This window comes from Rosa chinensis, chromosome 3 (assembly GCF_002994745.2).
Source record: "Rosa chinensis cultivar Old Blush chromosome 3, RchiOBHm-V2, whole genome shotgun sequence".
NCBI classification, from domain to species: Eukaryota; Viridiplantae; Streptophyta; class Magnoliopsida; order Rosales; family Rosaceae; genus Rosa; species Rosa chinensis.
Window position 1 is genome coordinate 25,470,454 of NC_037090.1, and position 22,913 is coordinate 25,493,366.

Sequence of the window (22,913 nt, forward strand, 5' to 3'; positions counted from 1 at the left end):
ACCAAACATAGCCTAAGCCTCCAAACCACCCCGATCTCCAATGGGGATCCGTCATTTGTGTTCTTATAATTATTAGATTTATTTCATAAATTTTTAAAAGTGAGGCAGTAATTAGTTTAATAATATAGTCGTACAGCGGACAAAAAAGAAGGAAGAAGAAATTAGACTTACTAGAATGAGTTCACATAATCCGTGTGTTTTCTTTTCTTGATATGACATGAAATTTAAGATGGTAAAAGGTAATCCATGTGGTTTTTTCAGTTAAAAAAAATAAAGAAACGGTTTGAGCGCGTCCCAGTTTGAGTCTTGTTACCTTGTATACGCCATAGCCAGATAAGGTATTACAGGGCGTGTGGATACAACAAGGTGGGCTCCTCCTTCTTCATCGGGCCTGTTACTTAATAAAATAAATAAATTAACAAAAGATATTATTTTTCGGAAAAACGAAAAAACCCCTCTCTCTCTCGCTCTGACTTCACGCTTCCCTCGCGCCCTTGAACCACCACCCCACGCATCCCTCACTCTCCCATCATCACCCATAGAATTTCTTCTCTTCAATGGCGACCTTACAGGGCCAGCTCTCTGCGATTTCCGCCATCGGCTCCTGTTGCTCCTCCTCTTCATCGTCCTCCTCCTCCCTCTCTTCCACCACCACCACTTCACTGGTTTCCGTCGCCACCTGGCCGCAGTCTGCCCGGAAACTCCCCCGAGACCGGAGCCGGAGTCTCCAGAGGTCCGTTGTCCGAGCAATGGTTCAGACGGTCCCCGGAGCTCCGGCCGCCTACGCTAAGGAAATGGAGAGGCTCTCCGCTAAAGAATCACTGCTTCTCGCCGTGAGTCTTTAACTTTCACGATTCTTGATTACTTTCAAGTTTCAACCTAATCACTTCATAATTTGTAGCTTCTTCTATTACCATGCCTGATTAGTTTGCTTAGGATGAGTTAAACTGAGAATATATGAGCAAATGTGAGGTACCGTTTGGTTGTCACTGTCAGATTATGCTGCTAACCACAATATTTTTGCTCACCTCTTATGTGAAAATTGAAGCACTAGTGCTCCAGTATTGAGCTCCATTCAGTTTCTTTAGAAAATGTGAGGCTAGTCATGTAGTACGCAGTATATATATATTTTTTGAAGTCTGGCATAGTCTAACCCTTACACTCGAATGCCGAAACCTTTTGTTTCAGTTCAAGGATGCTGGGGGTTTTGAGGCATTAGTCACTGGAAAGACGACAGACATGCAGCGGATTGATGTCAATGAGAGGATTACTGCTTTGGAGCGGGTCAATCCAACACCCCGCCCTACAACGTAAGTGCTTTTCTGAACATAGCATTCCCACGTTTTATGTGCTCTGGATGACTTGTTCACTTGTTCGTTCAGCTTCCCAGGTCGCCCTTTTTGGAAGGACGATGGAATTTCGAGTGGTTTGGGTCTGGAAGCCCAGGTCTATTTGCTGCTAGATTTCTATTAGAGTGAGTGGTTCTTATATATTATTTCATTTTTTGGAAATGTGATTAGTATAGGTCACAAATAGTTTACTTGTCTAAAATTATCTGAATATAAAGCTATCTTATCTTATTGATGCAATTTCTCTCTCTGCAGGAGATTTCCTTCAACAGTGGCCAGTTTGTCAAAAATGGAGGTGCTCATCAAGGAAGGGAATGCAAAGATTACAGTACACATGAAAATATTGAACTCGGTATTACATTTTGTCTATAATATATCTATATAGAAATAGAAGTACTCATCATTTATTCTAAATATGCACATCTCATCTATATTCACAGCTCTAGCATGATTTTTAATGGATACTGAACTTGAGTGGGTCATATTTAGGCTCTAGAGTTGGTCATGTTTACATCAGATATTTGGCTTGCTTGTGCAAGTTGTTTAGGTACAGCATAACAAAAAAAAGGACGAAGACGAGATGCAAATTTGCAAATTTGTGTTCAATCGTGCCCCTTTTTATAAATATTTGTGTTCAATTTTTAAGACTTATGAAAGGAAAAGACGGAGAGGAAAAAAAAAGAAAGAAGAAATTAGTCCAACAGTAACTTTGGTGTATTAATAGGTAGTGAAGACATAGTGTTGAACTGTTGATTTAGGCATGATGTTTACTTATTATTTACACACATCGTCTGTATGTCTATTCTGTTTAAGTTTGATGAGTTAAACTTTTGTGAGCATTCACTCTGAAGCTCTTTCTGGTTCTTTGCAGATAGAAAGCAAATTTTCTCTGTCAACCAAGTTGTCTGTGGAGGGACCAGTTAGAATGAAAGAGGAATATGTTGAGGGGATTCTTGACACACCAACAGTTATTGAAGAAACAATACCTGAACAGCTAAAAGGTGCACTTGGTCAGGCAGTCAACACAGTGCAACAGCTTCCCGTTCCAATTAGGGATGCCTTCGCCAGTGGGTTGAGAGTTCCTTTAAGTAAGTTTGATATTCTTCTTTTCCCTTTATTTTGTTATCCTAACCTAATCATGCAATCATGTCTCTAACTCAAATGTGTTGTCAGAATAGTATCTTCTGTGTTGTGATCAGGTACTACATAATAGAATGGTTTAGGAAATTTGGGAAAACCTTAACTCTAATCAATTCCTTTCATGTTTGTTATATGCTCTTTTTCAGTCAGGTAATATGTGATGGAATAGTATACGCAACTTAGGAAACTGACTACTTAGGGTAAAAAGATGCTTGTGAGTTCTCATGCCACATAAGAAGTTGCAAAAGGTAGAAAAGGTAGAAGCTTTTTGCACTTGTGCCACTGTGGTCATAAGCACAAAAGGTTCTACCTTTTGCAGCTTCTCATGACTAACTCCTTTACATGCTCTTTATCAGTCAGGTAATACATTATGGAATATTATAAGAAACATAAAAAACTTATGACTTAGGATAAAATGATGCTTGTGAGTTTGTATGCCACATAAATAGTTACAAAAGAGAGAACCTTTTGTGCTTCTCCTACAGTTGTCATAAAGCAGAAGGGTTCTACCTTTTTTAGCTTCTTATGTGGCATTGGTCACTTGCATTGGTTAGCCACATCCTGTATTTCTAGATCGATTATATACTTGGAATCTCCTTCTGCAAGAAGCCAACGCTAGTCATGGTCTTCCTAGGGCTACTGCTTAAGACTTGGTTAAACATTATTCCCTTGCTATGAATTTTATGAAAATGTTGTAGCCTATTGACTTGGTTAAACATTTTGTCTATGTATTCATATGATTATACAAGTCAGAATATATTTCCTTTTACAGTAAAATTACTTGTCAGTTCTTTACTATTAATTTTAGGTTGGGGAAGTTAACAGAGCTATATCATTTACTTTTCTTGAAAGATAAATGTTCATTTCCCCCCATCCCCCCATCCTTTTGTAAGTGTGTTGAAGGTAAATGATTGAACTTCTCATGGGGCAGTATCATTGATAAGAACCTTGGCAATGGTAGGTGTTATATTATGATGCCTCAACAGAGGTTTGTCTATCTATGAAGTTTTCCCGCTGGTGGGGAATATGTAAAATGCCTTTAGGTTATCCACATTGCAGTTTAGGCTTTAGCCAACTATGTCTCATCTCATAATCATGTAATATTCATCATAGAACCACTACGTCCTGCCATCCCATGTTACTTTCTCTCCCGACGACACAGTCTTTTGGTTGAGGTTGAAACTGTGTGGCTTCAAATGCTGTTGATATTTTATTTTCATCAAATGAACAATTTTGATATTCAGATGCATTCTCACACATCGAATGAACAATTTATCGAATGTATGATTTGTTTGGTTTGGATGTGGGTGTGGTGTTGTCATTTTGTAACAGTTTTATGCAATGCCATCCTAAGTTATGACATTATCTAGAATGGTTCATTCAATATGATAAAGGAGGCAATTTGAGTTCTACTCTCTTTCATTACTGATTTCATCTCATCTTTGCCTCCATGCTAACCTAGTCCTCATTATGAATCCATGCCAAGTGTACTGCTCTATGTTCTCCTATTTGGAAATTTCAGTGTCATTTATATGTGTCACCCGTGGTCCCTGCTAATGCTCTGTCAAAAACATGATAAAAATACCAATTTAACCTTCCACCCTCATTAATAAACTGTGTTTTATGATTATTTGGTCTATTTTAACCTAGCTTTCACCATGCATCCATGCTAAGTTTTACTTTGTGCCTGCAGCTGGAGCTTTCGAGAGACTCTTCATGATTTCCTATCTTGATATGGAGATACTGGTAAGTATTATACTGAGTATTATTTTCTGTAGTTCAGTTTGAATTTTTTAAACATTACTTGTATTTTTCAGACCAAAAAAAAAAACATTACATGCGTTTTGCTGTGTAAAACTAAGCCTCATATCTTTCTGATGGTTAGCTGAAATGGATATGTGCATAGAAAATAATTAATCTGTAACTTAGACTTCCGTATCAAACTTGGTGGAACTCAAAAAACTCTACAGTTATGGTTTTAAACTTATTTTCTTTAATATACTAATATAGTTATAAAAAAATTGTTCATGATGAAGTTACTTTGTTGATGGGGATGAAATAATTTCTTTTGTTTTGGTCATGGAAAATTTTTCTTTGCGGATCTTCAAAACAGGATACTCAATTCCTCTGCTGTGGGAAATAATTGACAATCAGTTTTCCACTTATAATTATGTTCTATTATTTTGTTTGTGGTGTAAAAAGGTTTGTAAATGCCTCAAATACTTTCTAATAGAGGGTCAGACTTATACGCTATGTATTTTAGTTTTAGCTTTAAAATGTACATTATTTTAAATTCATTATTTTACCTAGATAACTATATTGTTAGTCTGACTTTGCATGAAAGAATATTCACAAAAAGTCAATGGTTTGCAGCGTTTGCTGAGCTTGATATTGTTTTTGCAATTGTCTTAAAATTAATAATAGATGAAGTAAGTTCAAATTTGCTCCCCTACCCTTGAACTTTTGTGTAACCTTGGAATTTAAATGTAGTTTAGGAAGAACTTACTAGTTAAGTTTTTAGATGATATACCAGTATACCACCTATGACAATTCCAAGTCTTATCACTTTTCATTTTCTTTCTGGGCGGTTGTATTAATATATTGACCGCTAAAATATTGCTCTTAATCAATCTTGCTTAGCACGGCAAGATTCTAAGACTTTGGTCTATTGCAAAAGACGCACACTTCTCCCACAAATCTTCGCACAGGGTTTAGGAGGGTCAAACCTTAGACAATTGATTGTTGAGCCATCTACTCCTTCCAACTGTCTAATAGTTATGCTTTCTCTAAATATACAATATAATATGGAGGCACCTGTTTTTAAAGTACAAAACAGGGACATGTGTCTTTCGGCTGTAGGTTCTAATAAATGGAGGTGGTCAAATATTATTCTGTGATAGACATGAGAGAACAGACGTTGATTTTTGATATATTGAAATGACTGCACAGAGTGTTATACATTAGCAGGCTCTGAATTCTGCTTCTGGATTTAATACAGATCATAAGAGATGCTGCTGGAGTTCCTGAAATACTTACAAGGTTAGATTCACCCTCATCTCCCCTGGCAGAAACCATCACGGAGTATGAGAGCTAAAGGTGCTATTATGTATGGGAACTAAACTTTTTCTATTTTTGTAGAGTTCACTTTCAAATGATAGTTACATTTCATGTCCTTCTCTCTGAATAAGATGTTGTTCCTCTTCTGATTTCCCTTGATATCTTGCTGAATTTTTTAAGTAATTGGCAATGAGGAAAAAACCAACCAGCCACCAGTAAACACCAAAACATGTGTGAAATGTTCCATCTCTGTAAAAATTCAAGTCAATTGACCAAGATTGAGTGTTGTTTGTTGTCTTCTAAAAGTCTTTAAGCATGTGTGTGTTCTTAATTATAAAGTTGAGGTTCACTGGATAAGAACAAGGAGACTATTGGAATATTAAAGGTTGGTGTGAAGTGTGAACATGCTCGACTAAATTGCACCCACGCTGTTTGACTAAGATGTGCTCTGCTCTGCTGTCTTGCTGGTTTCAATTCTTGCAGCCTATCAAGCTTTTGCCTTTACATCACCTGGAAGGACATCTCAATATTTTTGTCATTTTCATTTTTAATATGTTGCTTGTTTTCCAATTCCTTTGCCTTTTTTTTTTCTCTTTCTTTTGTTTTTTTTTTTTTTTTTGGCCTATGTCAAGGAAACCTTACTTGCTCTTCGCAATAAACCTCCTGTACTTCTGATGTGTGTATGTGTCGGAGCATTTGAAGCTTATGGAGTACATACCTTTGTTTAACCTTGACCGAGACAATCTCAACGTCTCCTTTCATCTCATTTGAAGCTTAACATTTCTTTTCCCATCAATTGCGTTAGGGTAATGGTTCTTTTACTGGAAGTTGCCAACTGTTCTCAATTACGTATAACAAGTCATGATTGAAGGTTTGATAATATAGCATTTCGTATTTCCTCTATCAAGTGAAAATTACTGCGTTTCTGTTTGTAAAATGTCGTAATACCATTGAAATTCAGTCTCTGACATGCTAGCTTTTCTGAGAGGTAATACAAGATTTTCTTGTTATATACGGCAGTAAGCAGTGCCGATGTGCGTAAGGGGACGCCAACCTGGTGCTAGTATCGGTCGTTGTCTTTGAAGGCTCAACTCTCGGCATACAGTCGCTCTAGATCAGCAGATGTGCACTATCACAGCATCATAGTTGAAAAAATGGTGGTTTGAGACTTTGAGTCGTACCTGTCATCTTTAGTTTAGATTCAATGATTAGAGGTTAAATTATGCCACTAAGAAATTAATATTGCAATTTGCAAATAAACATTTAGTTAAAATGTTGACTTTCCGCCGCTGTTTCCTAGTCAACTTATTAACCCTCTGCGACAAACTGGGGTCTTTCTGATAGATTAAGGGACAATTATTTCACATCTCTTGGTGAATCGAACATCTACAGTTCCAACTATCTGATTTGCTCATGGCAATATTGGTGCTAGTGTTCTAAAAATCTCTCTTGGTGGCCGCCTTGATTAATCTGAGCAGGTTCTCAGTAGGTCGAGTTTTAAGAAAATATTTAAATATAATTTTTTTATCAAATACTTAAAAAAGACTTTTAAATGTAATTACTCATTATATGCTTAGTTTTTTCTCTATGTTTTCAATCAGTTATACTATTAAATATTACTTTTATTCTTAATTATATTTGTTTATATGTTGTATAATAAAATAACGGCCTAATCCTCCCTAAGCACCTACGTGCTAGGCTTCTCGTCACCGACAGACGGGCGGCTATCGATTTTTTGAACACACTGCATATACAATGACAAACATACATATTATATGGATTTATATGTATATATATTATGTACCTTCCGTACATCCACATATGGTTGAGAAGATAAAATCTAATAGTATTAGAAGATTTTTTTATAAACAAAAGGGAGAATATCACAAATGATTACTTAATTTTTACATATTCGACACTTTGATCACTCACCTTTTAAATATATCACTTTGGTTACTCAACTTTAACTCTGTTATTCACTTTAGTCACTCCGTTAATTTTTTTCATTAAAATAATTATTTGCCACAATATTAATGATATTTTCGTCCAACTAATTGTGAAAAATTTAGAAATATGTATTATAATGATTGGGAGAAGTTATCAAAGTGAGATAAAATGGCCCTTGCGTGACTAAAGCGATTGACCGTGTAATAGTTTAGTAACTAAAGTGATATATTTGAAATTTGAGTAACCAAAGTGTCAAATGAGTTATAGTTGAGTGACCATTTGAATACTTCTCCCAAAACAAAAATCATATAAATCGTCACTACTTCTCTTCTATACTTTTTTTATTTATTTATTGAACTCTTCTATACTTTTTAATGGGTTTTATTTAATCAATTAATTGCAGAAGTAGGTATATTTTCTCTTATAACAAACAAGTGGTTATTGCAAAATAGTGTTCAAAAACTAATATTGGAAGTTTCTCAACAGAAGCTGCTAAATTTGGAGTAGTGTATCTGAATTTTCATGCCTACATGTAGGATAGGAGAAAATGAGAAGAGACGACTTGTGTGTTTAAAATTAAAACAAATGAAAAATTACAATTAAGTTTTGCAGGGGAAGCCATCTATATGGTTTTGCAGGTCCCAATTGCCCAAAGTTATACAAGAGTGGTTTTCCAAACCATAAATGGCTCAGAGAAAGAGGAAGAGACCCATTTTAACAAGAGACAAAAGAAGAAGCAGGGTGAAAGCTATCCTCCAAAAAAGAAAGAAACAAGACCCTGGTTCACCATTATTCAATTCAAAACTGCAAAAGAAAGAAGAAAAATGAAATATTATGACTACTTTTGCTTCTTGTTTAGTTGTTTACATCCAAATGGAGATTGCCAACAGCAATATCTCTCTCTGCCAAAACCCAGAAGTACCCAAAAGTATATGCTTAATTAACTTTAAACCCTTGTATTTACATAGCAAAATGAACCACAAATACTAGAGTCAAAAGTTAAAACTTAAAACCAAGAGATTAGGCACAACCCATTTTCAGATTCATTACATGCTTTCTTCTTCTGAATTCTGACGATGATGAATTACTGGTACTACTAGCTAGCTACACAAGTTGGGTGCCTTCAAAACCATGCAGCAAGTGAGAATTTGAAGCAGAAGTAGAATCCAAATTGGGTAGCATAGGAAATTCACCAAGCTCTTGTATAAACCCTTCCAAATCTGCAAACCTCTCCAAAAACCCACCTGACTTGTCCGCATTCCACATCATCTCTTCTTCCTTGATCACTCTCTCGGATCTCGGAAACTGCTCGAACCCCCGGAACCCGGCACCGGCTCCGGTACTTCTCATCAGCTCCATTTTCTTGGTCTCGGCCATGAATGCACCTCTCTGATGAGCTTCTGACTCCCTTCTGGGAACTCCTTGCGCCCTCTTCTTCTTGTTGTTGGTGCAGCCGTTGTCGGATGGTTTTCCGGTGAGCCTCTGGACTAGCTCCCTGAAATTGGCCACGTCGGTCTTGATGATTTCGGGTGCAAAAATGTGGATGATTCTGATTTTGGGTTTTGGTTTTGATATTGTCTGTGAGTCTCTGTGAATGGCCAAAGCATTTGAGCAAGAATTGGTAGTACTTGTTCCCCAAGTTTGCTTCTTGCTCATCATCATCATCTCCTCCATGAGAGAAATGGTGAGAGAGAGAGAGAGAGAGAGAGAGAGAGAGAGAGAGGTTGGGAGATTGGGGGTTTGTGGAAGTTGGTGTGTATCTATTCGCTTTTGGAAGGGACAAGGTGATGCTTGCTTATATATGGGGGAGGGATTAACACAAAAGGGGTGGTGTTAAATGTTAATTAATATTATTTAATTAATCGGATGGCAAATCAGAAAAATGTAAGGAAAAAAATACAAGATTCAAAAAAAAAAAAAGGAAAAAAAACAAGCGGGGGTTGTCTGGCAAAATTGTATTGTCAATGAAGTAAATGGAAATTAAATGGTCCCCCCATTATCCAAATTGGTATTTCATGATTATAATTATACATATTGTATGTGTATTGTTTGTTTAGTGCAAAACTTATAAGTATGGTTTTGAAAGGTTTGGGGTTGTGGGAACAACGTGTAATCTCTAGCATGTTTCTTCCTCCATGAAATGACCAAAAGTCCAAAACAGGCCTTGTTTTCCATTCAACTTGGAACTTGATTAATTAGGGTCACCCAGTTGCAATTTGCATTAATGTATGTAGTTTTTGATTACCAGAAACCCTCCATGAATCTCCGATGAGAGATGGGTGATTGAAAGTAGAATCATTTTATAGTAACCTATTGAACTGTCATTGTGCAGAAGTTTAATTGGTAGCTCTTGGTTTTATGCATGGTAACCAACTCTTGAGTTTTGATAACTTTCCTGACCTACATTTACAAAATGACAAAGTTACATTATTTGTTCCTCAAGTTATATTTCTTGTTCTGAAAGTGCAAATTTTATTGAATTAAGAACGAATTTAAAATTTTGATATGAAATTTTGGCACTCTAGATGATTTCAAGAGCAACAAAAGATTTTGATCAGGAAATAGTGAAATATAAAGCATAAACAATGGGTTAATCAATTGGCTCACCCATTAACATTCACGAGCAATGGAAAACTCAACTCACAATATGTTGGTTAATAATAAATCAATTATTGGTTATTGTGATTGATCCCAAAGAAACCAATAGCTAATTAAACCTAGCAGCGGTTATGAGAAGCGAAACCATAAGCATCCTATTGACTAGTTGATTAATATGTTTCAGAATATGACAATAGGTTTTCCCACTAAAATAATTTTCTAATTTATTTCAATTTTTAAATTTATATGTTATTTGTTAATTATTATTATATATTTCATTGTTTGTTCATTTGGGTTGACAAAGTGAGCTCTCATTGTCATACTAGAATATATATATATATATATATATATATATATATAATAAAGAACATCTCAATTTCATTCATCACAAGCCAGAGTGACCATTACATACATTTTCACTACCAGCTATAGACAGATAAGAAAAAATAGTACATAGGGATACGTTCACTCATTGAATATCTGATGCTTATTGATGCTCACTAAAATTAGTAAGGCTGGAACTAAATATTTAAGGTTCACAAAACACATAGGGTGAGCGAAAGTACATAGCTTTTTTGAGCAACATCATGAAATCGAATACTCCAAGTGAACAATTTATGTGAATAGACACGGCGATACAAGATGAATAAAAAAACTCGATTACTATGCTCAAATATCCACTAACCTAGTTACAAATTTTGATTTAACAAAAGTATAAATTTGTCACGAATTCACTATCGATAGCAAAGATGATCGTTGTGCTTGTATTTTCTTTGGTAAATATGGGCCTTGATTGATGGGGTACTCTTTATCCAAATTCAGGTCAAGTTCGACTGTTGAGTCTTGTGTATTTGTTATCCAGGTATCGCAAATCTATGCTATTATATGATGTTGACATCTTTCGGTCGTCTAGTCTATTATGTATAGAGACAACTTAGAAGTGAATGTTTTGTAAATTTAACCTTTGTATCGTCTATTTCCGAGGAGCTACTATCGCCTCATCCTTAATTTTAATTATTAAAAAAAAAAAATGTCACTGCGCGCTCTATTAACTCCTGTTAAACATCAAAACTATTATTTTTTGTTTCTTTTTACTTTTTATCTTAACTAAAATTAGAGATCGTCTCATAATTCAATTACAGCACGGAAATGTCCGCATAACCTAATTTGGAAATACCATGCTCCCCAATACCTTCAATGTCATGGAGGGCAATCATGAAGGGCAAATCCGTCACGCTCATGCCTTCCACAATTGTACGACAGGCGTACGTAATCCCGCGTTTCACAGTTCACACCAATTATTTAATAAATGCCGATTCTCATACTTTTATAATGATTTGCTAATTAATCCTCCAACTTGTTGTAACTGTCCGTTCCTCCCTGAAAGATCTAAAAATTGCTAGAAACTCCCCAGGATAAAATCCAATTGAACCAAAAGAAAATGAGCTCGTCCTTGTTTTTTCTTATGTTTTTACAATATGCCAAAAGGCAAGAGGCAAATGTGCAGTGCCTACATATTTAGTACAAAAATGGTTGTCCTAATTAGTAGCCATTGCAAAGAAAAAAAACCCAAATTGAGAGATCATGTCTAACCTTGAAATGAAAAACAACTCGAAAAACTAGAAAAATCCGATGCCATAAAGCAGAGAAAAGTGCGACACATAAACACATTGTGCAAGGTGCAGCAAGAGCTAGCGCCGAAAACAACCACGCCCTAGCCTCTAGGTTTTGCAAGAGATAGCAAGGGAGAAAACTTGAACTAGAAAAGGGACTTGAATATGTTTGATTTTGTATCATTGATTTGTCACTATGCTCTTATCTCATAACTAGTTGAAAGAAGTACCACGGCCGGTTTTAAAAGAAATTGACCGGACTCACTAATGGAGCTTTCGATCCTAAACACCTAACTTGGATCATTCTTAATTAGTGTCTCATATACATTAGTTGCATGACTATGTCTTCACTTAATTAGTGTCCCATTTAAGGTTGCATTATTCATCAATGGAATATATATATATATATATATATATATATATATATATTTGGTGAGATCGAATTGCTTAAAATTGGTTACGAGGTATGGTCACATGGCACACGATAGGTGCTTGTAGAATTGGTATAAGTGTATAACTGCCATACGATCGATATTATGGTTTCACTTTTCTGACCTCTTACATGATGATCATAGTTCGTATATGCATGCAGAAAAGGTAGTCATGCTTCTCAGAACGCAAACCCTAAAATAGCTTCTCATAATGAGTTGCCCCATTTCTACTTTTTTCTTTTACTTCTATTGGGTACATAGTTAGCTTTTCCACTCAATGTTTCTTTGTATTTCTTGTCTTTGTCAACATTACATCATGTTGATTATAATTTCCCGTATACATGTGTATAGGACTATAAGTCCGTGATAGCATAAACTTGGGCGGTGGAGAGAAGAAATAAGTAAATAAGAGTTAAGAGATAAAGAAAAGAATTAATTAAGGAAATGGAGCATGGCTATTATAGTATTAGCCGGCAGATTAAAACTAAATCAATGGATTATGTAGGGGCTGGAGCGGAGATTCTCGTTTTCTGAGAGAATGATAACCGTCGATGCGCATGTGAAGGTTGTGCTCGTGCATCCATGTGTGTGTGCTCCGTCATCATCTGAGAGAGAGAGAGAGAGAGCACACGGGTTTCGTGCCGGCCCACTGGCCCACGGCCCAACTCAATATATATACGATGGCAGGCGTATCTAAACCTCCGATCACAGAGGTGACACGTGTCGACGTGCGGAAGCGAGTGCATGGCCACTCCTTGACGTCGTCGTCGTCGTCGTCTCCGTGGAAGCGGCACTCACGACTGCACTTGATGAGTACTCATAGCTAGCTTGATCCTTGCTGGCTTTACATGCACTTGAGGAAACGAAAAATTGCCCTTCTTAGTTGTTTTTGTTAATTTTATGCAAATTGCAATTTCTATTATTATTGTTTTGAATTTGACAATTAAGTCGATGTGTTTAGCAGTTGCGATGATCTGACGTGGCTATATGCTAGTTATAAGTCCTTATCCCTTTAGGGTAGGGCAACGTGGACTTGGTCTCGGTATGCACACTCAGTGTGTCTTGTCTGGCCTAACGAGGCAACGAGCTGTTTACCTGATTAAATGGATACAACCTCCTAGTGGCAGGATAAAATGGAGTGTCGCCAGATTTATTTCTGTGCGGCAACATGGTGGGAAACCTGTGCTATTTGTAATTATGCTTTTTCATAATAGAGTTATCTATCTGGTATGTCATCGCTTTGTCAAAACAAATAGAATAACCAGTCGTGCACTCTTTGCTAATTGGTGCTTGATAGAATATATAGTTTTAGTAGAGACTCCTGATATTATTTCAGGCTGTTCTCTTTATGCTACATCCCCTTTTGTATTCTGCAGTTTCATTAATCAAGACTTGAAGGCAGCCGCACCAGCCCCTTTTCAAAAAAAAAAAAAATCATAAAGTTACTCAACTAAATCATCATCAACGTTCTCTTTCACATATAATCATCCATCTTGAGATGAAAAGTAATCTACTTTATTTGTGAGAAGTACATCAATTTGAATATTGACGAAAGTTAACAAGACTGTTAAACCTAATTAGCACCAAAATTACAAAGCATGTCTACCACATGTGTCTCGCACGCATTGCCTTGATTTGTGACATCTTCGAACTCAATTATTTCTGATATATATGGAGAGCTAGCTAGCGCCAGAATAAATGTACAGATCGGAAGGACAAATGTAATAGCTAGCCATGAATATTGTGACATGCACGTACACATATGATCCTTCTGTTTATCCTGATATGGTACTTGCAGAGACGATCGAGTGCTCTAGTACTGCCACGTTCTGCTATTACAGTTCTGACTACGGTGAATTCTGCATGTGGCTAGAGGCTTCCAACTACCAAGGTAAATTCTTGAGAAAATTATTAGCTTTCCGATCACCAATAAATCAAATATGATCAAACAATAAGGTTGCTCGATCAGACAATTTGAGCTAGAGAAGATCCAAACCCAAATTGTCCAGGTCGCCCCACGAGAGTCTTCCTCAATTTCCATTCCTCTAGACATTGCTGGTCTAATATTCATTTCTAATTTCCTAGTTACATGAAAATTACTTACCTATTTGACCCCTAATATATAATCTGCAGCTATAGATCGAAGTGGTTGATCAATTAGTTGAAATTACTATATTTTCAGCTGTTACAAGAATTCAACATCTCTTCGATTATCTGCAACTATATACCTTTTCAGATCTCATCGAGCCATTAATAGTGGGGTGATCAGAGAAGACCCAAACCCTTGTTAGGTCAAGCCAACGTGATGAGCATACAAGATATATATTATGCCTAGTGGAGAATAATTCATTTCTAGTCCATTGTAGTATGGGATTCCACAAATGTGGTTTATGAAATTCTGCAAATCTTATCAAATCCTCAAGAGATCTAACAATTGACATCTTTTAATAAGAACATATTTCGAGACTTTACGTTAATTATTTATCACGTAAATAAAATTATAAAACTAGATTGACATTAATTTCTCAGTTTTAGTATTTTTTTTTATAAGAAATGCGACATGTTTGACCTAGTATATATGTATTAGTGTTTTAAATGTTATAATTAGTTTTCAAATAATATAATCACACACACCATAGAGTAATTACCAGATTACTAGTTAAAATATATCTACAAGGATCAACAAGTATCTCTCTAACAAGATATGATCAGAGAGACTAATTCAGGGCATGTGTTTGTTTACCAATTTTACAGCACGAGATCAATTCCTAGTTTTTGACTACAGCACCAAATATATATTAATTAACATGCATGCATTGTTTTACTTTTACTGTTTCTTTTTGATGGGTGATGCAAGTTTCAGAATCTTCGACCAGTTCGGTGAAAGAATCAGTAGACATTGCAGTACTGTAAGACCTTTTGCAAGTCTCTGTTATCAGTTGCTTTCAGGATCGATCATGTGTGGTCCAGGACTGATTTTATCACTTCTACTTGTGATCGATTAGCGGCCATTTTCTTAATATATTAGTACAAATAAATTAAGCTGTAAAAATCCAAATGTTAACTAACATCTAGAAAATCGATGCCCATACACTTGCAGATAGATTGATATTCATCAGACTGAATCAACGGAGAACAGATTGGCCTCGATCGCATGCAAGTCATAATTTTCGATGGGATATGCTAAGCTAATAAATTAGTTTTAAAGACACAATGGGCGTAATTTTTATTCATACGTACACAGCTTTCAACCTGCAGCAGTTATACATGACTTGATTAGGAAGGTTTGTCTACTGCATATTAATAGACCGATACATCAAATAGATTAGGTTTGATGAATAAATAGAGTAGCAGACTAATAAAAGAAAAGTCAAACTAATATACTAATGTATGAAGCCAATAGCTACAATAAAACGTAATCTACTTGATGTATCGGTATATTAATGTATCGTATAATTTTTCTAATTATATAGTAAGTTTCATGTTTATATGTTTAATTTGCATATTTCTAATTGCGTGAGTAATTTGACATGACCGACTAAGTAATTTGACATGACCGACTAACTAGCTATTACATATATGATGGTATTCTCATCATCGATCGATGCTAGAAGTCTAGAACTGAGGTCCAAAGTTTGAATGTCAATTCTCAAAATAAAAGGAGAACAAGTAAGTTGCAATGATTTAATAGGGTTGAGACTGACGAAGTAAGAAGAGAGAGCTTAACCACTATTACATTAATTACTTTTTTATAGCTAAAGATAAATCGGTCAAATTAAATGCGTTTAATTAGTTCTTGTTCAGACTTCAGACCTCGTGTTTTTTGACCAACCCAAACAAAAAAGAAAAAGAGAAGTACCTCAAACATGACATTGAAGCAAAGCCTTCCTAATATATGATTCATATTGAATATGATAACATTCGTGGTTTATTGAAATCGAAACAGAAAGAAACAAGAAGAAGGAAAACGAAGAAGAACGCGGAGAGAATTTTATGACTACATTGTTAAGTCGACTCCCTGTGATCTTCATTCTTGAGCAACTGCATACGAGGAAGACATGGTGACACACATTCAACAGCAGTCAAGTCATCTGTAGCATAGCAGGTCATTACAAGCAGCCTTGTTGACAAATATCAATTGTATGAGTAAACTGGAGCATCTTCATCCATTGACAAAGGAGCTTCCATTTACATGTCAATTGTCAAAAGGACAGGAAGTAGAACACTAGGACTGTAGCTTTTGTTGCACTACAAGTGACCAAGATATATAATCATGAGTGCCGGTGGTAGAAATAATTTGATCTGTCCTTCCAGAGGGGCCCAGATTTCAATTTGAGCTGGAAAAGCAAAGCTTTTGCGATCTAAAAGTCATTATCAACAACACAGAAAACCATGCTGCTTTCAAGGTTAATCACTTCCCTAAGAAGTACTTTGTACGACCCAACACCGGTGTTATATAGGCCTAGGACTTGTGTAATCATGGTCACTCTCCAAGCCCAACGAGAATATCCTCCATACATGCAGTGCAAATAAGATAAATTTCTCCTACAGAGTATAACGGTGGCTCCAAATTCTGATGTCAATAGAGGAGTGCAAGCTTAGAGTTGTCTATTTAACTCCGGGTTTAGGTCAAGAGAACTCAGAAGACTAAGCTTCTATGCGTGGTCTTGATCCCAATTCTAATCAGGCTTTCCAGCGCCTCAAGGAAGAAAGAGATTCAGCTGCTAGACAAACACAGACACTTCAACAGGAACTGGACATACTGAAGAAGCAGAGACACCTTTTCATCTCTTGCAAGCCATAGAAAAACAAAGCAGATATTCAAGTTATTCATTGCAGCTATTATCTTCCAGAGTGAAAACCAAGAGTAGAACAACCACATTACTGAAAGCAGTGAACATTGTAATCCTCATCTTCAAAACCTGGTGCATAACAAACCCACAATTCTTCAACATGGCTCTATTCACATCATATAATTTGGCCTCCAACTCTTCTGCATTACCCCAACATATACTGCATAAATTTCTAAGCAGCTGCCTAATGTGTTTCCATCCACTACCCCATTTGGATTATGACTCACTGCAAGAATTTCTTTTAGGAGAACAGGACATCATCAAAGTTTTGTTATACGGAGGACAGGACACCTCCAAAAGTTATGTTATACAAAATCCATCTCCAAAATTTCGTTATACAGAGGACAACACACCTCCAAGGTTTTTGTTTTGTTTCATAGCTCGTAAGTCAACACACTTAGCGGTAGGAAAAACACTAAACAATAGCATATCAGCCTTATGACACCAAAATATTCATCACTTAGTAGTACAATGTGGCAAGAATATAGGTTGATGAGACAATTCAGAATCGCCAAGAAGAGCACAAGATATTATAGGAATCACCATAACAGAGAATTAGACATCTTCCTTCTCAAATTTGCCATATCAGACCTTAGTGATATGAGAACCTCCCAGCCATATAACACCAAAGGTTGATTTGCACAGTTTTGAACATAAAGCTCAATCATCCACAATACAAGATAATAGAGAATTCTCAAATATCCATATTCATCATCATCTTCAGCACACAACTTTCACTGAATAACCAGATAACAACAATTATCATTACATGACAGTCAATTCCATCAAGTTTTCCATATCAACACAGGAATAACACCATGAATAATAAATCATATCCACTAAGTGCAGTGCAAACGATTTAGAATTACCGAATTCTATCAAGACTTAGATGAAAGAACGCCCACCAAGTATTCGACGAAATGTTCACTGAGATGAGAGAGTGATTCTGTATTATCAAGTGAATAACCGAAGAAACCTCAATTCAATCATAGCGAAAAGACAAATCCCCGGTGTCCAATGAGTGAACCAAGCAAATACTGGACTCCCGACGAAGCAAACTGGAGCAAACGGTACACACTACAGCAATAAAACTTCGAATCATAGGTAACGGAAGATGAGATCATGCTCAAGCTTTGAGTGAGAATCCATGACCAAGGCTTCAAGAATCAGGTGAAATTGAATTTTGGGGGTTAGGGTTTGAAATTGGGGATACACAGAATTGAAATCTAATGAAGCTGATAAAAGCAGAAGCTAGAGGTAGAATGAAAGCATCTACATGCAGGAAATATCCACAGGATCAAGAGCTGTAGCTCTGATACCATGATAACATTCATGGTTTATTGAAATCGAAACAGAAAGAAACAAAAAGAAGGAAAACGAAGAAGAACGCGGAGAGAATTTTATGACTACATTGTTACTGACTTTAATTGAAAATAGAAAGAAACAACCCATTTATAGGCAACAATTACAAAAGACAATACTACCATTTTCATATTCCTAACAGAATATACTGAGAAAAGCTCGTGTATAATACTAGTACTAATTTAGCCCCAGTGCCTTGACAGTCACTACTCTATGCTTGGCGAAACAAATTAACTGATCATCAATAGATTTGATTGAAACACCAGACATTGGTATATATGTGCAGATTGATGATGTGTGTGATTTATTAGTGCTTCAGGCACATTAGACGTTGTTGATACTGAAAACCACTAATCACTCGGTCTTCTCAACCATGTCTTGGGTTAAGATGTTCTACGGTGCGACCGTATATTGATACTTGCCACACAGATGAACTTCATCCTACGGCCTATATGCATTGATGTCGACCTGTAGATTGGCTACATTGTAGAATTCCCTGAGAACAAATCAGTCAATGAGGGGATACGGGGTCTTCCAACAAATGACCGATCCAAGTTAAGTATGTACATCAGGCATATGAAGAAGCTAGTAGTCTACCTTCTACGAAAGCTACTGACTTATCGAGTGTTTGTCACAGATGAGTTTGAACCATTTTGCATTGCGATCCAATGAATCGTAATTTGATTTTAAGAACAACTAATTATGTATCCAGACATTTAAAACCAAATTATTTTGATACTTCATCCACAACCTGTACGTTAGTCACCACTAAATCGGAGCACGTATAGTGCAAGTAATCTGATTCTCAGAGGTAAATTATTTGTCCATACATAATCACACATGAGCATCTCTGTGTTGTTAAACGACCCTCATTGAGTTTTTTTTCATCTCTTTTATTTCTTAGGTCTTCCTAAGTACACTCAGTAAAGTTTTTGCACCCAACAAAATTATTAAATTTCTAACTACACCCAGCAATTCTCTCAGTTATACATTTTTCTTAATTAAACCCAGCAAACCCAAACACCCAACAAAACTGCTTTGTTCATTTTCTTAATTAAACCAAGCAAAAAGGCTTGAAAGCTTCAGAGTCCAGGATTTCAATAGCGCCTGGCAACAAAGAGAAGAAGCCCACAAAGCCTCCATTCATTCCGGCCAAATATGAAAACAAACCTGTGAGTCAATACCAAACTCTGAGGGACCCGATTGAGACAGAGGAAGCTGTGCTAAGACTGCCTCCATTTTTCCTATTCTCAAATCATGAAGAGAGGAAAAAGGATTGGAAAAGACCAAAAAAAAAAAAAACCACCTCATATCTAACAATTTAGCACCCAACACTCATGCTGCCACTCTCTCTCAAGCGAAAGAAGAGTCGAGATTGGTTAACGTACTCTATGAAACTAGACTCCTAATCATATATATGATTAATGATGAACAAATATCATTAAAAACAACTCTTTGAACAACCCTATTAGAATTACTTCTGATAGTGATCTATGTAGAATATTCTGTAAATATTTACTTTCCTTGTACATATAGATTTCGTCTCTCTATATAATTGTAGGAGATCGTTTCCTATTAGGATTACTCTTGTATCACTTTATAAACCCTATTCTTGGAGGTGAATATCATTGAAGCATTCTAAACACATTGAATTCTTATTTTCTACTTGGTATCAGAGCAGGCTCAATACCTGCACTGTATTCCTCTGAAACCTGAAACCTGAATTTTGAAGAGCTTTACAAATTGCCTCATCAAAGTCTATTTCTGAACTGACACAGTCAGTCTTGAAAGTCGTACAGCAGCCTGGGTAGCAGACAAACTTACCAAACCCGCTGACAAGCATCGCGTGGGTAGCTTAGGCCCACTGCCTAAGCCGAAATTCTGCTGCAGCCGACAAGACATACTACCTAAATCGTAAGCCGACAAGCCTTCAAGCCGGCTGCATTGCTACAGTTTCTTTTCTTTTATATCTCACTAACAGGTCCCTATTATGCTAAATGGAGGACGACGCTGCCACCCTTGCACTCCACAACATGCCTCTTATTATCAACCATTATCATACCACTGCTCAAGAGAACTCAACGTTTCCAACTAGCGTTGCCTTGAATGAATCCAACTACACTATATGGGCACCTCTTATGAAGATGAGGATTGGAGTACGAGGAAAGGTTGGCTACCTCACTGGAGCTAGAGCTGCATCGAATGTACATTCTGCTGAATTTGAAGTTTGGACCACAGAGAATGAAAAAGTGAAGAGTTGGCTAATTGATTCCATGGAGCCATCACTCATGAATCGATATATACAACTCCCAACAGCCAAAGATGTGTGGGAAGCTGTTGAGAAGACCTTCTATGATGATTCTGATGAAACCAGGATTTTTGAGTTAAACAAGAAGTGCTTTGGAGCAAAACAGAATGGCCGGACTCTTCCTACCTACTACAATGAATTAGTGGGAATGTTTCAGGAAATTGATCAGCGTATGGCCTCTCAGAATAACACAGTGGCTGCAGTGATTCAAGAAACCACTGCCATGGCATGAATGGGAGTTCACATGTTCCTTAGTGGACTAGATTCAGAGTATGATCAAGTCCGTGGTAAGATTTTGGGCAAAGACCCGAAATTCGACTTGGAGCAAAGCTATGCATATGTCCGGAAGGTGCATTCTGAGAGGCAGGCAATGGGACACGCCTCTGAATTCTCTGCCATGGCTGTCCAACGTAAACAGAGGTCCTCCTCAGGCTTCTCAACTCCCTCACAACTTCGGCCTCCAGGTAAAACAAATCCATATGCAAATACAAAGTGTCCAGTTTGTGGAGATTTGGGTCATAGCAAGCAACGGTGTTATGAAGTGATTGGCTTCCCTGATTGGTGGGATTTCACCAAGAAACCACGAAAGAACCTTGGAAAAGCTGTCGTGGCTACTACAGAGGAAACAAAGCCGTCTAGTGCCTCCGCTAATATAGCACAGTCAGGTATGAAGGGTAAGGTATCTATGAATAGTTCTTGGATAATTGATACAGGTGCACCTGACCATATGACTAATGATCCTAGTCTCATAGAAAAGCTAAAACCTTCCTCTCAAAATATTGTTTCTACTGCAGACGGTACTCCACTCCGGTTACCGGAGAACGTTCTGTTGTTCTATCTAATACATTGACCCTTGATTCTGTGTTGGTTGTTTCCTCATTGGAATATAATCTCCTATCTGTTGGCCAAATTATTCTAGCACTAGCATGTATTGTGACCTTTTATCCCTCTTTCTGTGTGTTTCAGGACATTTTGACCTGGCGAATTCTTGGTTATGGTGTTAGAAGAGGGAAGCTCTACTACTTGGATTTGACAGAGAGTGGAGAACAACAGTTGTTAGGACAAGTGAATCAGGTCAATGGAGTAGAGAATGCTAAGGAAACAGTGTGGCTATGGCATCGTCGTTTGGGTCATCTATCTTTTAGTTATCTTAAGAAACTACAACCTCATTTGTTTTCGACTGTCAGTGATTCCGATTTTCATTGTAATGTATGTGAATTGACTAAAAGTCATAGAATTTCGTATTCACCTAGTCTTAATAAAAGTCCCATTCCATTTATAAAGATTCATTCGGATGTCTGGGGTCCTGCCAAGATCCCCTCCCTTTCTGGAGCTCGGTATTATGTGATTGATGATTGTACTCGTATGACTTGGGTATCTCTATTAAAGAACAAGAGTGATGTATGTTCCAAGATTTTCATAAAATGGTGTCCACGCAATACCAACAGTCTATTCGTATTTTTCAGTCTGACAATGGTGGTGAATATGTTAATGGCCCTATGCAGGAGTTTATGCAATCTCATGGAATTCGACATCAGACTTCAAACTCATATACTCCTCAACATAATGGATTGGCAGAAAGGAAGAATTGACAGTTACTTGAAGTTGTCTGTGCTCCTTTGTTTGGCATGCATGTACCTCATGAATATTGGGGAGAGGCTGTGAAGTCCGCCACCTACCTCATTAATCGTACTCCTTCTCGGGTAATTGAATTTCAAAATCCTCAGCAGAAACTTCAGAAACTTCTGTCGCTTTCGTCGCTTGCAAATCTTGAACCTCGCGTGTTTAGATGCGTAGCTTATGTTCATATTCCCAAGCCTCAATGCAGCAAGCTTGATCCCCGTGCCCATAAGTGTATATTTGTTGGTTATGCGGAATTCCAAAAGGGTTATCGCTGTTATGATCCTTTTACTAGCACTATGCATGTTTCTCTTGATGTTGCGTTTCGCGAATTTAAGCCTTATAATTCAGGGGGAGTTTCAGAGTCTTCCCTTCAGGGGGAGAGGAAGGAAATTCTCAGGATTTATTTGCATTTGAAGAATTCAAAGATTTAGAGGCCTTGGAGTCCAAATTTGGAGTTGGGAGAATATCAGTTGAAAACGACATAGAGGCAGGAAACAAAAAAGAAGAATTGGGAGCTGGACCAATTGGTGGACCCGTGGGGGTGGAGCCCTCAGATAGAGATGGTGACCTAACTGTGCGGTCCGCAGGTGAAGATGGTGGTCTGTTAGGAGGTAGACAAGCCGATGGATCAG

The 22,913-nt window shown here is 37.0% G+C and overlaps 2 protein-coding genes and 1 pseudogene across 2 annotated transcripts; 2 read left to right on the forward strand and 1 right to left on the reverse strand.

The window, feature by feature from the left end:
* The first annotated feature begins 428 nt into the window (after positions 1 to 428).
* On the forward strand, positions 429 to 5,851 carry LOC112192180 (probable plastid-lipid-associated protein 13, chloroplastic). Its single transcript, XM_024331771.2, has 7 exons — positions 429 to 833; positions 1,189 to 1,310; positions 1,391 to 1,474; positions 1,605 to 1,701; positions 2,221 to 2,437; positions 4,183 to 4,235; positions 5,488 to 5,851. Exons 1-7 carry the CDS (start codon positions 558 to 560, stop codon positions 5,581 to 5,583), a joined length of 945 nt encoding a protein of 314 aa, XP_024187539.1. The 5' UTR covers positions 429 to 557; the 3' UTR covers positions 5,584 to 5,851.
* A 2,561-nt stretch (positions 5,852 to 8,412) lies between these two features.
* LOC112193568 (VQ motif-containing protein 25) lies at positions 8,413 to 9,249 on the reverse strand. The gene has a single exon (XM_024333758.2). The coding sequence runs from the start codon at positions 9,165 to 9,167 to the stop codon at positions 8,598 to 8,600; it is 570 nt and encodes a 189-aa protein (XP_024189526.1). The 5' UTR covers positions 9,168 to 9,249; the 3' UTR covers positions 8,413 to 8,597.
* A 7,159-nt stretch (positions 9,250 to 16,408) lies between these two features.
* Positions 16,409 to 17,176, forward strand: LOC112194355 (annotated as a pseudogene).
* The last annotated feature ends 5,737 nt before the right edge of the window (positions 17,177 to 22,913 follow it).